At 38.5% G+C, this 18,756-nt stretch overlaps 1 protein-coding gene across 6 annotated transcripts in view; it reads left to right on the forward strand.

Annotated features, from left to right (window-relative positions):
• Positions 1-18,756, forward strand: part of LOC131155805 (serine/threonine-protein kinase MHK) — a 57,572-nt gene that overhangs the window by 24,380 nt on the left and 14,436 nt on the right. For 3 of the 6 annotated variants that reach the window (XM_058109226.1, XM_058109228.1, XM_058109225.1), the window contains exons 6-17: positions 1,735-1,873; positions 1,969-2,071; positions 2,220-2,272; positions 2,499-2,565; positions 6,416-6,524; positions 6,627-6,692; positions 6,826-6,894; positions 6,971-7,031; positions 7,147-7,251; positions 10,729-10,763; positions 10,891-10,936; positions 18,365-18,440. In XM_058109226.1, coding sequence (XP_057965209.1) covers positions 1,735-1,873; positions 1,969-2,071; positions 2,220-2,272; positions 2,499-2,565; positions 6,416-6,524; positions 6,627-6,692; positions 6,826-6,894; positions 6,971-7,031; positions 7,147-7,251; positions 10,729-10,763; positions 10,891-10,936; positions 18,365-18,440 — 929 coding nt within the window. The remainder of the gene's footprint in view (positions 1-1,734; positions 1,874-1,968; positions 2,072-2,219; positions 2,273-2,498; positions 2,566-6,415; positions 6,525-6,626; positions 6,693-6,825; positions 6,895-6,970; positions 7,032-7,146; positions 7,252-10,728; positions 10,764-10,890; positions 10,937-18,364; positions 18,441-18,756) is intronic. The other 3 variants (XM_058109227.1, XM_058109229.1, XM_058109230.1) reach the window with 1 other exon arrangement.

Consider the following 18,756-nt stretch of genomic DNA (forward strand, 5'->3'; position numbering starts at 1 on the left):
GGCTGTGAATGAGAGCCATATCTGGATCAGACCTTGTTGCCGAAGTTCCAGAGATATTGGTGAAGGAAAGTCTCTGGAACACATTGTTGCTCTCCTCCTCTGGCCTAATTTTCGAAGAGCCATAGTCCAAGCATTTCCAGTTGCCTTTGTTGGCTTTGGAGGCCTCGCTGTGGGCGATGAGAGTTCCAACAGGGCAGTAGGTAAAGCCCTCCATCCAGTTTCTAATCACCCTTGGGAATATGAAGGTCAAGGAGGCATTTTCTACTATTCTTCTCTATGCAAACAAACCTGCCTCTGCAATTTTCAAAAACCTTCAGCCTTACCCTGTTTCCCTCTTCCGTGAATCTGGCACCACGGTGATTAGCAGCAGTCCCATCATTGGCCTCACAGAGCACACCTAGAATCTTTAAGACCCACACGAGTTCCTTGGATGATGTAAGATTTGTGTCTTTCTTCATATTTCATGATACGATAGGTCACTGAGTCCAATCGTATAACTGAGATAACTTTTCTCTCAGTTTTGAATGTAGCAAACTCCCCATTCCTGTGCCATGTTCGAACTAGATGGAGGTGATGGTCCATAAAGTAGAAAGAACACTGGATTAAGGGATAAATACAGACGCCGCAGCTGTAGGAGTTCGCAATCTCTCTGGTTCAAAGAGATGGGAATCGAGTTTGAGAAATGGTGGCAAGACTGAAAAAAATTGAGGGTCGGATTGGTTCTTGCGAGCGAAGACAGTAGCCGAAACCTCTGTGTGGTTTCAGGTTTCCCAATGGTCATGCAGGAGAACTCATAGGGAGAATATTGTTGGAGTAGAATCGACTTTGATTCAGTCGACTGGGTTTCAGCTTCGCAAGAGATCTCGAAAAGGAAAAAAGTCAGTGAAGAGTAAACTGTGATACAGTCAACTGGGTACCGGCTTCGATAAAAGAAGTCTGGGAGGACAATGAATGGCGATGAAGCACAGTCTTCAAGGAGTTAACAGTCAGCTAAGGAACGTCTTTGAGAGCAAGAGCTGCGCCTCTCCGATGATACTAGAGTTGAAGAGAACTAGGAAGATGAAGGGACAGAGTGTCAGAGAGATGTTTGCCATGTATTGCCTCAAGGAGAGCATCACAACCTAAAATTTTTAAAGGTTCTTAAAGATAAGGATATAATTAAAAAAAATCTTCTGTTTGATGCCTAGTGAAGCTTGGTTTGCAGAATCAGTTTTGGGGCTACTTTTCATGGTGAACGCATACAAACACAATTCATGAAAAATTTGAGGTCTGGTATCTGTCATGAATAATTCACATCTAACACTTTCGTTAGAATGGTTTAGTACGAATGTGTCTTCATTCCTACACTTTTCTTGTTATCATCAGCCTTTTTTCCATGTTATGTTGATTATGGATTATTAAATTTTCCTTGAAGGCAATGGAAACTAAGCTTGTTCTATGGGGTTACTTCATTTCTTGATAAATTTTGAAGAGAATTTTCTTTAGAAACATCTGGTGAAAGCAGTTTTGTGCTTTGTATGACTTGTTTGAAGAGAAGCACTTGTGTACTGTGGTATACTGCACTGTATTTCTCCTCCCACCCCCTCCCCCTCCACCCCACCCCTAAGTGCACCTGCTTGCCTTGCTTGTCCTGAAGTTTTTTCCCAGTGCATTGATGTCTTGTCTGAAATTTTAGGTTGATAAAAGTAGCCATTACTTCTAAAGCCCAATTTACTTATACCTGGTGATCTCCAGGAATATAATTTGTACCAAATAATGAAAGAACGACGGAGACATTTTTCAGAGGAAGAGATACGGAGATTTATGTCTCAGGTGCTGCAAGGACTTGCACACATGCATAAAAATGGCTATTTTCATCGAGACTTGAAACCTGGTATAAAGTTGCATTCCCCAGCTTAAAATTTTATTGTACTTGTTACATTACCCATATTTTTCTGTAAGTTGAAATTGAAAATTATTTTGCCTCAGAGAACTTGTTGGTGACAAATGATGTTATCAAAATTGCTGACTTTGGACTGGCTAGGGAAGTATCATTAACGCCTCCTTACACTGATTATGTTTCTACACGGTGGTGAGTCATATTCATTGACATAGTCAGACGTCTCTATGTGCATGCATGATGCATGTGGGCACTTGTGTTCTTTCTGTTTAATCAGTGAATTAACTTTTTTCATCTAGTGATTATGTTACCTTTGGGATTTTTTCTATGTGAATGTAAGGTATCGGGCACCGGAAGTTCTGCTGCAATCCTCGATGTACACTCCTGCAATTGGTATGCTGTATTTTTCATTGTCTGTATATTGCAAAGCTTCTCTACTCCTTGCTGAATGCTGAGTAAAATCTGCTTGGCTTACTGGGCTTGGCCTATTAGTTCGGTGCCATTGTTGGTGTGATGTTCCCCAGTTAGTTTAGTTGCTGCAATCATCCTAAGATTCATTAATTATAGGAAAGATTGGTCCAGCCTGGTTTTATTGACTAACAAGTGAAACTACTTACAGACATGTGGGCAGTTGGAGCAATATTGGCTGAGCTTTTCACCTTATTCCCTATTTTCCCTGGTGAAAGGTAATTTTACAGTCTTACTCTGTTTAATGGCCATAGATCTTAATGGGGAAAGATGTAAATGGGAATGTTGTTGTGGTGTATTGTGTTATTTGTGGAATGTTCCTGTGGTGTATCTTGAGCTATTTTATTGCACATATACAATTACAAAATTCTTTACATGCACACTTGTACTCTTTGTAGTATTGACACAATGAAGTTACTGCAGTTGATAGATGATTAAAAATGACTAGTTTCTTATGATAGCTAATGTACGGTCCCGAGACTTGCTCTTTTAAGCATGTTGAGCCAAGATTAATGAACTGGCTTTGGAATAAATGTGCACGTTGTCTGATTATATATGGTGAGCATTCGGTATCAAATTTATCATTCAATTTATTACTCTGCTTTTCAGTATTTTTTTCTTATTTTTTCGACTTTTTATTGACTGCTAAATGGTAAACATAAGATTACATCGAAGATTTGGGAACATTGGAGCCTCTAAAGGTACAATATCTTAAGGAATGCAATTTTGTTTTAACAATTCCAGCTAATGCATCTGAATCATTACTTCAAGACATCTCAATCATTTTGGATTTCTAAATCTTCATGCTATCGTGTTCGCCTAACTGTTGGTGAACCACGCTGTTGCAATTGCAATTGACAACTTGACATTCCAACACCCACTTGTAGTTGCTTTAGCGTAAGTTACTCTTAAAAAAATAAAAATTTAGTTTCTTCAATCAAGGAGTCCTTGGCAAGAGTTTTTGACAGACTAGTGCATACTTCGATGTCCAGTTCATGATATTTGTATGTAATATGTCCTAAACATAAAAATTGAAAAGGGATTACTATGATTTCATACCCAAATGAAAGTTTGCAGGCAGAATTATAAAACAAATTTTTATGTGTACATTATGATCCGTATTTGTTGTTATTGGAATGAAATCACACTATACAACATTTTGTCATGGTAGTAGATTCATAACTTTGCCCCTCGGATATAGGAATAATTAGGATTCAGGAGTTAAGAGGGGAATGTATCAGAAGATTCAGAACTAAAAAAAAAAATGAAATGAGTAAGGCATGTTAATTTTTTTTTTTTTTGGGGGGGTTGGGGGGGGGGGGGGGTGGGTAAGGTGTCTAGTTGTTTTACATTTATTCTTAATAGTTAAAAAAATTGGAATTTTTTTAATATAGCACTAACACACTATTTTGATATTTGAAATCTATAGTAAATTATTGAATAAAAGTATAATTTTATCATCCACCCCCCCTCTTATGGCATAGTCTATGGATTCAGAACTCAGGAGTTCGAGGAATAATTCAACATTTGGTTATGATTCGGTTGTTCTAGCCTTGACTCAACTCAATTTAAAGACATGTTTAAGTGATGAATAGTGAAAGGTAAAAATATGGTCATAGAGGTGTTTGGTACCTCATATTTTACATATTTATTTATTTTATTAGTTTTTTAATATAAAATTTCCTTCATGTTTTGGATCACAAATCAATTTCTGGGTCTTTGCTAAAATTTTTTAAATGACCAATGTTTCTATTAGGTTTTTATTAAAATGGTTACAAGTTCCAAAAAATTTAACTTGCAAATCATTTAAATGCTCCTACACTTGGAAAAATGATTATGTTCAATGAAAAATATTATATTTTTTTGAATATTATTTCATTTTTGTCCAATAATTCTTGTAAATTTTCAAATGAGCAGTCATTGGCAATTCCCAGTTATAGAAGGGGGCATTTTAGAATTTCTACCATCTCTCAAAATTAGGCGCCTTCAGGAATTATGGTTTTTGGTGTTTTGTTTAAATGAATGATCAATTCTTCTAATGCCTGGGAAATCATTCATTTTCATAATGAATTTCCTGAAAACAATGTTTAAAAGGCAAAGGTGTAAGGTGAGATGTTTTAACCCTTAAGAGGTAAGGCATTTTAACCATTAAGAGGTGAGGCGCAGGCCTTTTGAGAATTTTATTTTTAGATAGAAATTGTAAATAAATTACATATATTTTAAAAACAAAGAAAAAATTAAGAAAATCACAACTAAATATTTTTTTAAAAATCAAATATAATTCGCAAAATACTCATCTGCCATTTAAAAATTGCTAACCTGAATTCATTACGTAAATCATGACAAGAGGCAGCAATAACATTACAAAGTTCAAATTGTTTTCAAGATCTAAGATACAACTCTTGTTTATTTGGGAAAGATTGAGGTTTGAGAAGTTTAGAAATCAACTCTTAGACATTCCTTTTCATAAATGTGGAGTTAAAATTTTCTAACTGAATCTAACTTGAGATTCACACACCCAAAATGCATAAGCCTCAACTAAAAAGACGCAAAAGGGTCAATTTTTGAACAAGTGTTTAAGCTTTAGCGTGTAATGTGTTAGCGTTTTTGGGATTTGGTATTTTACATCGAGCCTCAGGGTGTTTTAGGCATGCCTTGCCTTGAGGCAAGCCTCAAGGTGAGCCCCGATTGTGCCTTTTAAAACATTATCTGAAAATGAAGGTATGCATACACCTTGATCACCAAACATAATGTGTCATATATTAATGTACTGTAAAAATTGATTGACTGATTGATTTATTTTAACAGATGAAGTGTGCCTCAGTTTCCCAGAAGCATTCTAATGATATCAGTGCTTAGTGGTAGGAATTTATACCAGGGATGGGACTGGTTTTTGAAAATTTCCTTTGATTGGATGCCCTGATGCTCTCACCTGCATGATTCCAGTGTCCTTACCCAATTGAAAAGCCGAAAATGTTTCTGTACTAGGCATTGGAGCAATTAAAAAACAAAATCTCTGGCTTGCACTTATAATTTTGTTCTATTCTGGCTGTTGATGTTTTGACTAACGTGCCAAGCCAGTGAATATGACATCACTAATTGTCCATTAGGTAGTTACTAACACATGACTGAGCAGTCAGCCTCACTCCTACTAGTATTGGTATTCCAGTTGCAGCCTCTGCAATCTTGGATTGCTTGATAGTTGTTCTAGGCTCTCTTTTCAATGGAGCTTCTCCTTTTCAAAAGTGCAAGTTCAGTTCAAAGTGTTTGCTAACTTAATTTTTGAGCTTTTAAAAGTTTGATTTTAGCCTTTACAGGAAGCTTTTAGAAGGCAGGACTTTGAAGCTTTCAAAAGCCTGAGGCTAGTTTTTTCAATGTATTTTCGATTACCATGCTTACCTTTTGCTTTTGACAAATATTACGATGTTGCCTATTCAGATGGTTATACAAGTATATTGAACTGCCCATTTTAGTTATTTAAAACACAGGTTATATAAACATTTGGAGACAACTTCTTTTTAACAGCCCATTTTGAAAGAAGAGTGCCAAACAATTTTTGCAACCTCCTAACATAAATCAACTCGTTTTCAACGGTTCCTTTTTTCACCTGCCAACCCACCCCAAGGGGGGAGGGGGGGGGGGGACATAACTAATCCTAAAACTGAAATCAGTTTACTACGTACAATTTTAAATATAGATGCCTGTTATTTGATTAATTGTATATCACAGTAAGCCACATACATGTAGAAATTAAGATGTCCCTAAATAATATTCAGTTATTTTAATGATTTGTTTCCTTCCATGAGGTCATTAAGAACTCATTTGTGCATTTAACAGATTTCTGTGAATTGTTTGTATATGAAAGTTCGATAAATATATTTACTCCAATTTTGTTCCACTTTATCATGACATTTATTGCACATTTAATCTGTGATTTGCTTCGAATGCTGGTTGAAATTAAAAATTTTTAGTAGTGTGCTATGTTTCACTTGATACTTCTGGATCAGGAGAATTTTAGCAGCATATTTTAATTTTACAGCTCGTAAAACTGGTTTCTTCTTTGGGCAGTGAAATAGATCAGTTTTACAAGATTTGCTGTGTTCGTGGTACTCCAGATTGGAGGGCATTTCCACAAGCGATGAATGTTTCACAGTTAGTCAATATTACTTATTCAGAGGTGAGGTTTTGTTTCTACAGTTATTCTATAAGCATTTTCCTATTCGGTGAACCCCTCTCTCTCTCTCTCTCTCTCTCATTGTACAATCTTTTCTGTGGACAGATTTTGCCTGCTAACCTTTCAGATATCATTCCCAATGCCAGCTTAGAAGCAATTGACTTGATCATGGTGGGTGCTGATGTTTATGTAAAATCTGCATACACTCCTAGTTTGTTTTCTCAATCATGATTAATTTGTAATTGGCTCAGTTTTTTTTTTTTTTTTGGTGCATTTTATGTTTTACTCTCTTTTTTGACACTAGAAATTGTGTTCGTGGGACCCACTAAGAAGGCCAACTGCAGAACAGTCTTTACAGCATCCATTTTTCCATGTAACATATGTTTGTAGGCTTGTTATGACATTCTTATTGTTGTCTATCTACTTAACTAACATGTGGTGATTGATAGGTGGGCACTTGGGTTCCTTATCCACTCCGAGATCCACTCCAGCTGAAGCCAAATGCTACAAGTGAGTTAATTCAGAGTACGCTGCTTGATTTTGTAGTTTTATTTGACATGCATGAACTTTTTTAGTTGTTGTTGTTGTTTACTGCATCATTTTTCCTTCACACTACTTTTTGCAGGAGTAGAGCCAAATCTTGAGCTGAATCTATGGAATTTTGACCCAAAAACGGACGACTGTTTTCTTGGCTTGACTCTGGCCGTGAAGCCTAGTATTTCCAACTTGGGTAATAGAGATGCTTTGCTGCTTTTGCATGATTGCATTTGTCCTTGATGTTGTAATTTTGCATTCTATTCCTTGAACTTGCAAAGTTGCAATCAAGGACTAAAATATCAAATTTGATGGAAAAATTGAGTTTCTCGATTTTCCAAAATTTTGGTTTTGATAGAAAGTTCAATTTCGATTTAAAAAAATATCAGAAACTCATAATAAATGGAAATTATGAATGAAACATTGGGAAATGTTCAGAAAATTTATTTTTGAATTACTTAGAAACAAAATAAAAAACATCAAAATTTGCACCTTTTTAATTGTTTTTTAAATACCAAAATTTCATATGGTATTCCTAAAATTTTGGCTGAAATCCCCAAAATTCCCAAAATTTTCAGCTGAAATTTTGAAAGAAAAGAAATTGAAAAATAATTTCATTTTCGACCAAAATGTCATCAAAAGTACCAAAATTTTTAGGAACCTACAGGAATTGTTCATGATATTATAAAAAAGGTGGAGGTTTTTAAGGACCTTTGCCTTAATATAAATTCAATTTATGAAATACAAAAAAAAGAGGGTAGGGTGACTCGTATATAGCTTTGTATTACCTTTTTTTTTTTCTACTCTTCACCCTTCTTTCTCTTGTCATATTTTTTATTTTATTGTTTCTATAGAATCCAATGTTCTGTAATAACCATGGTCTTAAATTTCCACGAAATTGTCGAAATTTCCGGTTTCCATCACCCTCGAAATCGAAATCGTATTCAATTTCCGTCTTGCATAATTTCCATCGAAATCTCAATGAATCATCTCGAAATTTATCGAAATCTCGAAATTCCAGCGAAACTTGTCAAAATTTTAACTATACAATGAAATTTCCTTGGAATTCAAATAAGAGATTTAGGAGTGAAGTGAAATTTCTCCCTTAATTTATTTTATTTATTTTTATCGAAACAAAAAATATTATGAAAAATGCTTTTGAAATTATATGAAAAAATAACTTACAGCAGCTTTTTATTTAACCATTTATGTCTAAATCATCATTATTTGTACAATATATAATATTTAAATGATTTATGAATTTCATTTGTATGCGCTGAATATGTTTACTATACATTATCTTACAAATATGTTTGACACACATACTATATTGCAACTTTTCAACCTCATACACAACATAGTGTGTTTAACTTGTAATATATTTGTCCTAAAACTTACATTATTATGTTTGTTAACCATTTCTAAAGTTTCACAAAGAATTACATGCTTTACTACTGATTTCCGTTATTTTTTCAAATCGTAATCGAAATTGACATCGAAATCGAAATTTCTGTCGAAATTTCCGTACTTTTGGAGTTTCGAAATTTTAGTCGAAATTGAAATTTAAGACCTTGGTAATAACATGACATCAAAATAGGCTAAAAGACGTCTGCCAACCTGATAAACTTGTAACCAAGATCATGTAAATTAAAAATTTTCCCTAAGCTGCGAAAATGAAGTTTAGGAAAAGGGAAGAATGGAAGATGCATTTTAATCTAGGCGGTTTTTGAATAGGTTTCTCCTGATATTGCCTTCTTGCAGGAAACTAAATTTGATTGTTTGAATGGAGGTGTAGTTAGGAGTTTTATGGAAGGTAGGTGCCAGGATTGGAAATTTCTACTTCTTAGGGTGCAATTGGGGGTGTACTAATTGTGTGGGATGCCCATTTTATTTCCAAATTATCTAGTAAGCTTCTTTTCTCTTTTTGTTTTTAACAAGTTAGAGCAGAGGGGCCAATGTTGGTTCACCTCGATATCTGGTGCTACTTGGTCCACTCATTGTTCTTATATTTGGGCTGAGTTATATGACTAGTTTTTGTTATCCTAGGTGGATTGGATGGGGTGATTTTAATGTAGTTAGATTTCCTGGGGAAAAAGGACAACTTAGGCTCACTGTGGTTGTGCATCATTTTTATAGGTTTTGTGGTCCTCCCTTCCCTAGAACCACATTTGTGGGAGCTTTGTGCACTGGGCTGCCCTTTTAGCGGACCCACCTAGTTGACTTAAGGCGTAGTTTATTGTTGTTGTTGTTGTTGTGAGTGAGTGTGGGTTGAGGGATTGTCCTTAATTTTTCGTTCTTTAGATTTGATCATTTCCCTATCATGCTCTAGCCTAGTGACGTATGTAGGGACCTGGGGTTCTTAGCTCATTTCATATTTAGAAATATAGGTTAATAATATGTGGAGTAAGTGTTCCATAAGGTGGTCGCAGGTTTTTAGGTTTATGCACTGGGCTGCCCTTTATGCATTATTATTGTGATTTTTCTTGTCCTTCTTTTTGATTACTATTTCATATTAGTATAGTTTCTTATTGTCTTCTGTGTATATTCTCGTATTTCCTATCATGAATTCTTTCTTTTTATAAATAAGCGTAACTTCAAGGGCCATTTGGTTCATGGAATTTGTTGAGGATTTCCATGAGTTGGGATGTGGGCCTCAAAATGTTAGATGCCCATGACTCGTTTGCCTTGTGAATCCTACATGGCAGGATTAAAATAAATAAAAATAATAATAGAGTAATGATTATAATATCTGATATTTGAATAATAGAGTGATGATAATAATAGAGTAATGATAAAAATAATAAATGATTGAATAATAAATATTGCTCATAGCCAAAAAATATCTGACAAATAATAAGATATTAACCATTTCAATTTACATACTAATAATATATAATTAAAATGTAATAAGAACGTAAAATAAATAAAAATAATAATAGAGCAATGATAATAATACCTGATATGAAGCAGGTGATATTTCCTCTCTTCATAATTCTCTTTGATGTATTTAAAGTATTTGTTCATGCTTCAGGGGCGTTACGGTAATCTTGACAAAATAACTACAAGATTCCAACTACATGAATAATATATTCCTGCATATTTTGGCAATTCTCAGATGAGCAATAACAGGTGGGCACATAGAATTATTTTAATAAAACACCTAAAAGATTTAATAGAGTGAATGAGCGGTTCTTGTTGAAGGTAGCATAAGGGAAAAGCAGTTACTTGCAACAGAAGGGGGTGATTTGATTGAGGTAGAGGGTGTTTCTTGGAACATCGGATATGAGGGCAACCAAAAGATTAACTCTTTTTAGGCCATTCTAATAAGATTTAATTTAATTGAAGGGATAGCCTAAAATTGAATTGAATGGAGAAAAAAAAATCCATGTTGCTGAGTCTAAATAGATGGGGTAAAGACTTGGTTGCTGTAGTGGGACATAATTACCCATAACTGTGCCATCTCTTCTCCGAAACATTAATTTGACATTGGTATATTCTAGCAATATGCTTGTGTGTTGGATAATAACTATCAAGATTTTGAGGGTCATAGATAGCTTTCCTTGGAACATTAGGATTCATTTTTCATTATTCCTTCTCTCTTTTATACATATTTGTCACACTGATCCTTTTTTGGAACTTTGCATTTATATAATTATGAAAATTAATTTTGCAGAAATGGTTCGCAAGGTATCTGAAGGTACAAGAGAGGTGAGTTTGTAGGACTGCTTTCAGAAATTCTAAATTCTGCTGGAACCATGCAGTTTACATTTTACACTGCTGCTATAAGAAAGAGGCTTTACCATTTTTTGAAGGATTGCAAACTTCATAAATGCAGGATATGCTGTTTTGCTCTGGTTTTCAGGGGCATTTGGGACAGTCAGGTAATTTTACTGTTCTATTCCTGTTATGCCTTAAATTATAAATGGGTCCAGGTCTTGCTTGAGGGAAAAGAACGGCAGAATTATCTCCAGCAGATTAACTGCCCTTTGGGATTAATCTTTTTATCTTTTGCCTTTAGAATATATAGTAACTAGTATATAGGATTCCCATATCATAGCCCATTCTTAGTCACTTGGATTTGATGATGCGGTCTGAACCTGTGAAGCGTCAGCTAATATTCTCTACATTTCAGTCCACTCTTGCCTTGTTTGTTGCAGTGGTGATAGTTAGCTATTGCTATCTATAGGTGTCATTGTTATGGTCCAATTTTTAGAATTGGTTCAATGTCATCCAAAATACAATGTTGGTTTGTTATGGTCCAATTTTTAGAATTGGTTCAATGTCATCCAAAATACAATGTTGGTTAAGGAGATTCGATGGAATGCTTTGTCTGCATCGTTGTCAGCAGTCAATTTTCTCTAATAACATTTAATAAAAAATTATAAATGAACATGGTTATATAATTTTATATAATTAAAAACTCAACACGGACATCTCCCTCCGCCTCGCCCTCCTCTGTGCCACCTCCCACAACCACTCCGCACCCCCACCACCCTCACTTTCAGTCATCTGCAAGCCCATGGACAGTCAATAGAACAGTCACTGCTCAATGCAGAGCCGACCTCCAAAACCTCTGACAGTGTCTTTGAGGTGATCAAACAACATGTCTCCCTCTGATTAATCCCTGTAATCTCCAACTAACCTGGGCTGCAAATCGTGCAATCAGAATTGCTCCCGGAGCTGCTGAATGATCGGGAGCGGCTGCCGAGCAATGTGGAATATCCTCTGGAGCAATTGTGTGGCATAGAGACAGGGTTGGGTGAGCTGAGCTGGTGGTGGATGGCGAAGTAGAGGTCAAGCGCCGGCAGATGGTTCAGATGGTTTGGGGAGATTAGAAACTGGTGCAAGAGATGGCTTTGAAGGTTGAGGAGAAGAGATTGTTGTCAGAGATGGTTGGAGCGGTGCGGTAATCAACAGAACCATATCGCATGCATTAATAGACAGTATGAAAGCACAAACAACCAGGTAGCCAATTCATATTTTTTGATGTTTAATTTTAAATTTAAGCTAGCGATCCAGTACTGTTGTTGAAAGATATAAGAATACTGAAGAAGATCAAGGATCTTTGAGATTTATTCATTTCACATGGAAGAATATGGATAGACATGGGATATGGGAATTGATGCATGCATGAGGTGTGATCCAGAATAAATCAATCCATATCAAACCTATCGAAAATGAATGCACAATTAGAACCTTCAAGTTCATTCCATCGTTCCCAGAAAGCTTGTAAAAAATATTCATCCCCACAAAAATGGCTGCACCATCACCGTTACTAGTGCCAGCCTCAACCCATCCAAGAGGCTCCCTGTAACCTCCAACTCTGCATTACATGAACCAGATTGGCTCGGAGCCTTGGGTGGGGCTGAAACCAGCATTGGAAATGGTTTCAGCTTTGGCGAAGGTACCGGAGTTGCTGGAGTCTGGGGGAATGGAGATGGTTTCAGTTTCATTGTCGGTTTGGGTGTGGTGTTGGTTCGGGCACCGATGGTGGTGCATTGGAGAAGGGTGGCTAGGGCTGCCTCCACACTCGGCCTTGTTGCAATACACTGATCTACTCACCACCGGTAAGCATGTATTCGTCGATTTCTTGGGGAAATCCAGAAAGCAGTTTCCGGCGTCACCCAGCTTTTGGGATTGACTCCAGCATGCAGGCTCTAGCCTCTCTGCCCTGAAATAAATCCATAGAACCTGTTTGAGTTGATGTGGAAGAGGGCGAGGTTGGCCAAGAGCCCGAGCTTGACCGGGAGATGCCTGGTGATGTAGGCGTGGTTGAGGTCGACACTAGCAACCATGCTCATTTTGGTATCGTTGAGCACTGGGGCACAGAGGACACCATTGTAATTGCACATAATGGTCGTTGTTCTCAGGACATGCATAATCATATTCATTTATGTCTGGAGTGGGTTGAGGGTGGAGAGGGGCAGTGGGTGGTTGTGAAGACGGTGAGGCAGAGGGAAATGTCTGTGTTGGGTATTTAATTATGTAAAATTCTGCAATCATATTCATTTAGAGAGGATTGACTACTGACTGGGATTCCAACGCATCATTGGTCCAATGTATTTTGGTTGACATTGTACCAATTTCAGAAATTGAATGACCAAAATTGCAGGAATTAAAGTACAGTGACCCAATTTGATTTAACTGAAAAGTTCAGTTACCATGCTTGTCTTTAACCCCTAGAGAAGTCGAAACTGCTATAGTGAAGAATAGTCAATTTCCTAGGCACATTTTAGGTGCAAGCTGTCATGTACTTGTATTTATGTTAGTCCAGGTGATGAAGCAGTTCAAAATTCTCTCTTTATTTTTTCTTAACAATTCTGAGACCATTCTGATCTCAGAATTTTTTTGAGATCTTGAAGGGTGGTGTTGTGCAAACACGCTAACAATCAACCGGGTGTGATACCGATTGTTGTTCTCAACAATCAGCCCTCAGAAACCAATTGTCGGCGCCAAGTGCGTGCAGCGAAAGATCTCCTACGAACTCTCACGAACAATCAACGGAACAAGCAAGCAAGCACTCGATGATGAACTATACGAACCTAGCAATCACTCAACAATGAGAATCAATGAAAGCAATAATCAAAACACAAGAATTTACGTGGTTCGACAATTTGCCTACGTGCACGGGAGCAACATCTGTTTTCACTATGAACAATGAAGCTTACAAGCCTAATCCCATCTTGGGTTACATAATAATCATTATATAACAATCTAAAGCATACAGAAGACCTATAATTGATCCAAAACACTTCTATAGCAATCTCTTGGAGGAAACCCCTCTGATTAGCCCAATATATTGATCTCGGATTTGAAAATCCGTAACGTCCGTGAGTGAAACCGTCGACGGTTTGAAGCCAAGAAGAACATCTTGCAACACTGCCTGAAATCGTCGATGGTTACACCCCAAACTGTCGATGGTTTGCCTTCAAGGCTGCATCCTGCATCTCTCTCTTGGTCCCTCGCCTCACGGTGCTTTCCTTGGTACATGTGTTCCACTCAGAATATGAGTCACATCCCCAACAATCTCCACCTTGGCGAATATTCAACTCTTAGGAGAAACCTGAAAGCATAATTCCCCATTGCTCCATCTGAGCTAGTAGAACACCTGGAGACGTATACCAAGTCCAAGCCACACTTGAACTTGACCGTGGTAATAGGAACTCCACCTAGTTGAACGCAGCTCCTTGAATGATCCCTTGAATCACAATGCTACCTTAGCAGCCTTAGCCACTGCCAAGAACTCCGATCCAGTTGTAACCAGCGCACCCCGAGGCTGTACCTCGGACTTCCAACAATTAGGCCTTCCCACATCGCACTCCATTGTAACCCTCCTGTCATCCAAGCCCTTTGTGTAGTCTCCATCTGCGAACCTCACAATTGATGGAACCCTCTCTTGCCCACTAAAGTACCCAACTGCACTGGCGTAGGAAACCTTTGACATGACCCGAACATCACCGTCTGTCCTTGAGTACTGAGTGGTAGACTGTTTACTTAGATTTGCCAACGGTGTACCGTTGACCAATTTAACATTAACCATGCTAAACCTTTCCAACACCTCATCCCCAAAACCACCTGAAGATAACCACAATCTCCATGTAGTTTTGTCCACATAGCCACCCTGAGATAACACCAATCTCCCCGCTGCTATGACTATAAAGTCACCCTGATATAATCTCAATCTTCCTGTAACTTTATTCTTGCGAATCTCCAACCCAAGAACAGTCTTGGCAGCACCCAAAATCTTCATGTCAACTTCCTTTCTCAGCAGAGTCCCCGACTGATTTACCTCAGTTGAAACCTTCCCAGCAATTGGCATGTCACACATAAAAAAACAGATTACTTGCCCACTTGCAGCCAATCTCCCTCTCCCCCTCTGGGAGCACCACTAACCCCCACGTTTGACTCTTATACAGTATCTCCATCTCCTCCACCATGACACTTATCCACCTACCCTTCTCCTGGCTGCGCACTGCCTCTTGAAAGGTAGTAGTATCCTTCTTGGTAGTAATGGTTGCATTAGACATCAGATCATACCTGGGCGGTGGCCTGATAGTGCCTCTAAGCCCATTGTGATTCTGCTAGTCTCCCGAGCTTGAACTCCTTGCATCATGACCAATGTCATCTCTGCCCTGAGTCTGAAATTCCACCTGCATCACAATCTCCTTTCTGCTCAAGTTTATCCCGTGACATTGCAAGTCTCCTGAGTTAGAACTTCCTGCATTTCTGCCTAGAGTCTCCAACTCCACCTGTACAATATGCTCATTGCTGCTATTGCAACTTTTTGGCACCCGTTTCTCTTCATTTACCTAAGTACGCTGTCCCATGGTTTTAACACCTAAAACCATGTCTCCACCAATCGCCACCCTGTTTGTCATTGGTACACCCAACTCTAACCCATCTTTCTTGTATACCAGAAAGATGCACTGTCTAGGTATCACACCAAGCCTAGATCCCACCTTACTAGAAACGTGCATAGTTGGATCTCCAAAGTCTACTGCATATCTAGTCCAAGCCTCTCCTGCAACTCTCCCATCTAGTGATACCTCTGGTGATCGATTAACCGAGAAACACACCATACTCGTTGACTTCACCAAGAAGTCCCTTGCAAGCCCTGCATACACCATGCCCTGCTCACAAAACTCTTTGAACACCAGCGTACTCAGCATCAATATCTGACTTGAGGAACTCTCTCCCGGTCTGATATTCCACCTCAGCCACAAGTTACACCTGGAAAACATCTCCAACTCGTACTGCATGAGATACGCCCAGACCTTTCGTGATAACTTCACGAAGTACCCATATCCAACTCGTGATGCTGCCCTCACCATTTCCCAAACATCTACAACAATGTAGTTAAGAATACCCACCATTTTGTGTGTGGTTGTATTACACAAAACGATATTACCTGACTCAGAACTCTCAGCTGCAGCTCCACCTACAACTGTATTACCCTGCAGTGTATAGAGATTTTCTGCTATCCTCTGTCCTTTCATCACCATTAATATGCCATCACACACCGTCATCGTCCCGCCTTTGGACTTATAATTATACCTGTTACAATCCAAAGCACTCAATGATATCACGTTCTTCCGTAGATCGGGTACATACCTTACCCCACACAACGTTCTTACCACACCATCATACATTTTGATCCTGATATCTCCCATTCCGATAACTTTGCAAATTGCACTGTTTCCCATTAGAATAGAACGAGGACTCACTAATCTGTAAATGGTGAACCAAGATTTGTTGGGCGTCATGTGAAAAGAACATCTCGAGTCTAGGATCCAAGAACTCGTGAGGCGTTCTGAACCTGATGAAACAGAAAGCATCTCACAATCACTGCTCTTTGAGTCCCCTTCTTCCACTACATTCATAGATCTTGATGAACCCTCTTGAGTTTTTGCCTTTCCCTTCTCTCACTCCGGACGTTCGAGTTTTATGTGCCCTAGTTTCTCGCACTTAAAATAGAGAACGCCCTTCCTCCTCCTGGATTGAGTTTTATTACCATTTGATCCATTCCAGGACTTGCTTCTCCCACGATCCTGATTACCCTTCGCCACGAGCCCTTCACCATGTGAACCCTCATCGTAGGCTTTCTTCCTTTGATGGAACCCCAACAATGCACTCGTGATGTCCTCCAACTCCAAGGTTTCTTTCCCCCAAGTCAGCATCGTAATCAGATTCTCGTATGTAGGCGACGTAGGTAGGGAATTCAACAGCATCAACGTTTTTTCCTCCTCGAACTTCACATCAACTCGCCCAAGATCACTAATGATCTGATTAAATGTGTTGATGTGCTGAGTCAAGTCCTAACCCTTCGCCATCTTAAGCCAATAAAACTTTTGTTTAAGATATATAGCTTGTTCTTCAATGACTTGGACATGTACCGTTGCTCCAGTTTCAGCCAAATTGTTGTCGGCGAGTCCTCATCCATGACGTGATATAACACATCATCGGTCAGACATAACCTAATAGTGGACATAGTTTTCGCTTCTAGCTCCTTCCAACTTGTGTCGTCCATGCTTTCCAGCTTCTTTCCGTATAGACCCTTCACCATTTCTTGCTGCACCAGCAAGTCCTTCGCCCTCCTCTACTATAGCCCGAAGTTCCCCGTTCCGTCGAACTTACCAACCTCGAACCTTGCAGAATAAATCCCCGCCATTGAGAACCAGTAGCTCTGATGCCAATCGTTGTGCAAACACGCCAACAATCACCCGGGTCTGATACTGATTGTTGTTCTCAACAATCAGCCCTCAAAAACCAATTGTCGGCGCCGAGTGCACGCAGCGGAAGATCTCACACGAACTCTCACGAACAATCAACAGAACAAGCAAGCAAACACTCGATGATGAACTATACGAACCTAGCAATCACTCAACAATGTGAATCAATGAAAGCAACAATCAAAACACAAAAATTTATGTGGTTCAGCAATTTGCCTACGTTCACGGGAGCAGCAACTGTTTTCACTATGAACAATGAAGCTTACATGCTTAATCCCATCTAAGGTTACATAATCATTATATAACAATCTAATGGGTATAGAAGACCTATAGTTGATCTAAAACACTTTTGTAGCAATCCCCTGAAGGAAATTCCTTCGATTAGCCCAATCTACTGATCTTGGATTTGAAAATCTGTAACGTCCGCGAGTGAAACCGTCTACGGTTTGAAGCTGAGAAGAACACCTTGCAACACTGCCTGAAATCGTCAACGGTTACACCTCAAACTGTTGACGGTTTTCCCTAAAGGCTGCACCTTGCATCTCTCTCTTGGTCCCTTGCGTCACGGTGCTTTCCTTGGGACATGCACTCCACTCAGAATATGAGCCACATCCTCAACAGGTGGTTTGAGGATTCACCTAGTGGCACCTCCATTGCCTCAACCGCGCTGTGTTTCTGAGTGAATAGGATCTCTCTTTGCCACTGAATATCCTTCTGGTTAATCATGATAAGTCATATTTCTAATTTGATGGATCCTACAGTCTATTTCCACCATGTGTGCTGCGGCATTTGCAAACACCTAGTTGAATGTGGAACTATTTATCCTGAATTCAGAAAGAGTAATGGATAAGTCCTTTGTCTCTCTTATGTATTAAAATAGATTTCCCTTTTTTTTTGGGGGTTCAAAGGTGATGTGCAACACAAAGAAAAGTCACTTTTCCCCAATAAGGCATGGCTGGAGCCTGGATCCATTGTGTCTGCCCTCCTTACCTAGCCAGCTATATGGCACCTTCAAAAACATTTATTTAATTATTTGGATGTTTGCTGTTGATGACTTGTTTTTCGTTTTCTGTCTTTCAGCTTTTTGGTCACTTCTTTCTCCTGATAGAAATGAAACTGACATGCCACTCAGGCTTGCCTTGTCATTACCATTTAGGTTAGTTCATGTATACATGTATTTCTTTCTGCTCATGGTTGAAACAGTTAAGGATATGATTATTTCAACAGTATTTTAAGATTTTCTTATTGGGCATATTTTTCTTTGAATGATGTTATAGCATTGTAGGAGTTATGCACATTTGATAAACCATTGTTTAGGCCCTTTCGTCTGATATGTAATAAGTGACCTCTGTTGTAAGAACAGAGTTTCTGCATTCAGATTTCAGGCCAAGATAATAATGTTCTTCTGGACTACTGCCCTGCCATTATTGGCTCATAACGTGAGGTCCCATCACCTTTATTGGAACTCTGAC

The sequence above is a fragment of the Malania oleifera genome, chromosome 5 (assembly GCF_029873635.1).
Source record: "Malania oleifera isolate guangnan ecotype guangnan chromosome 5, ASM2987363v1, whole genome shotgun sequence".
Lineage (NCBI taxonomy): Eukaryota > Viridiplantae > Streptophyta > Magnoliopsida > Santalales > Ximeniaceae > Malania > Malania oleifera.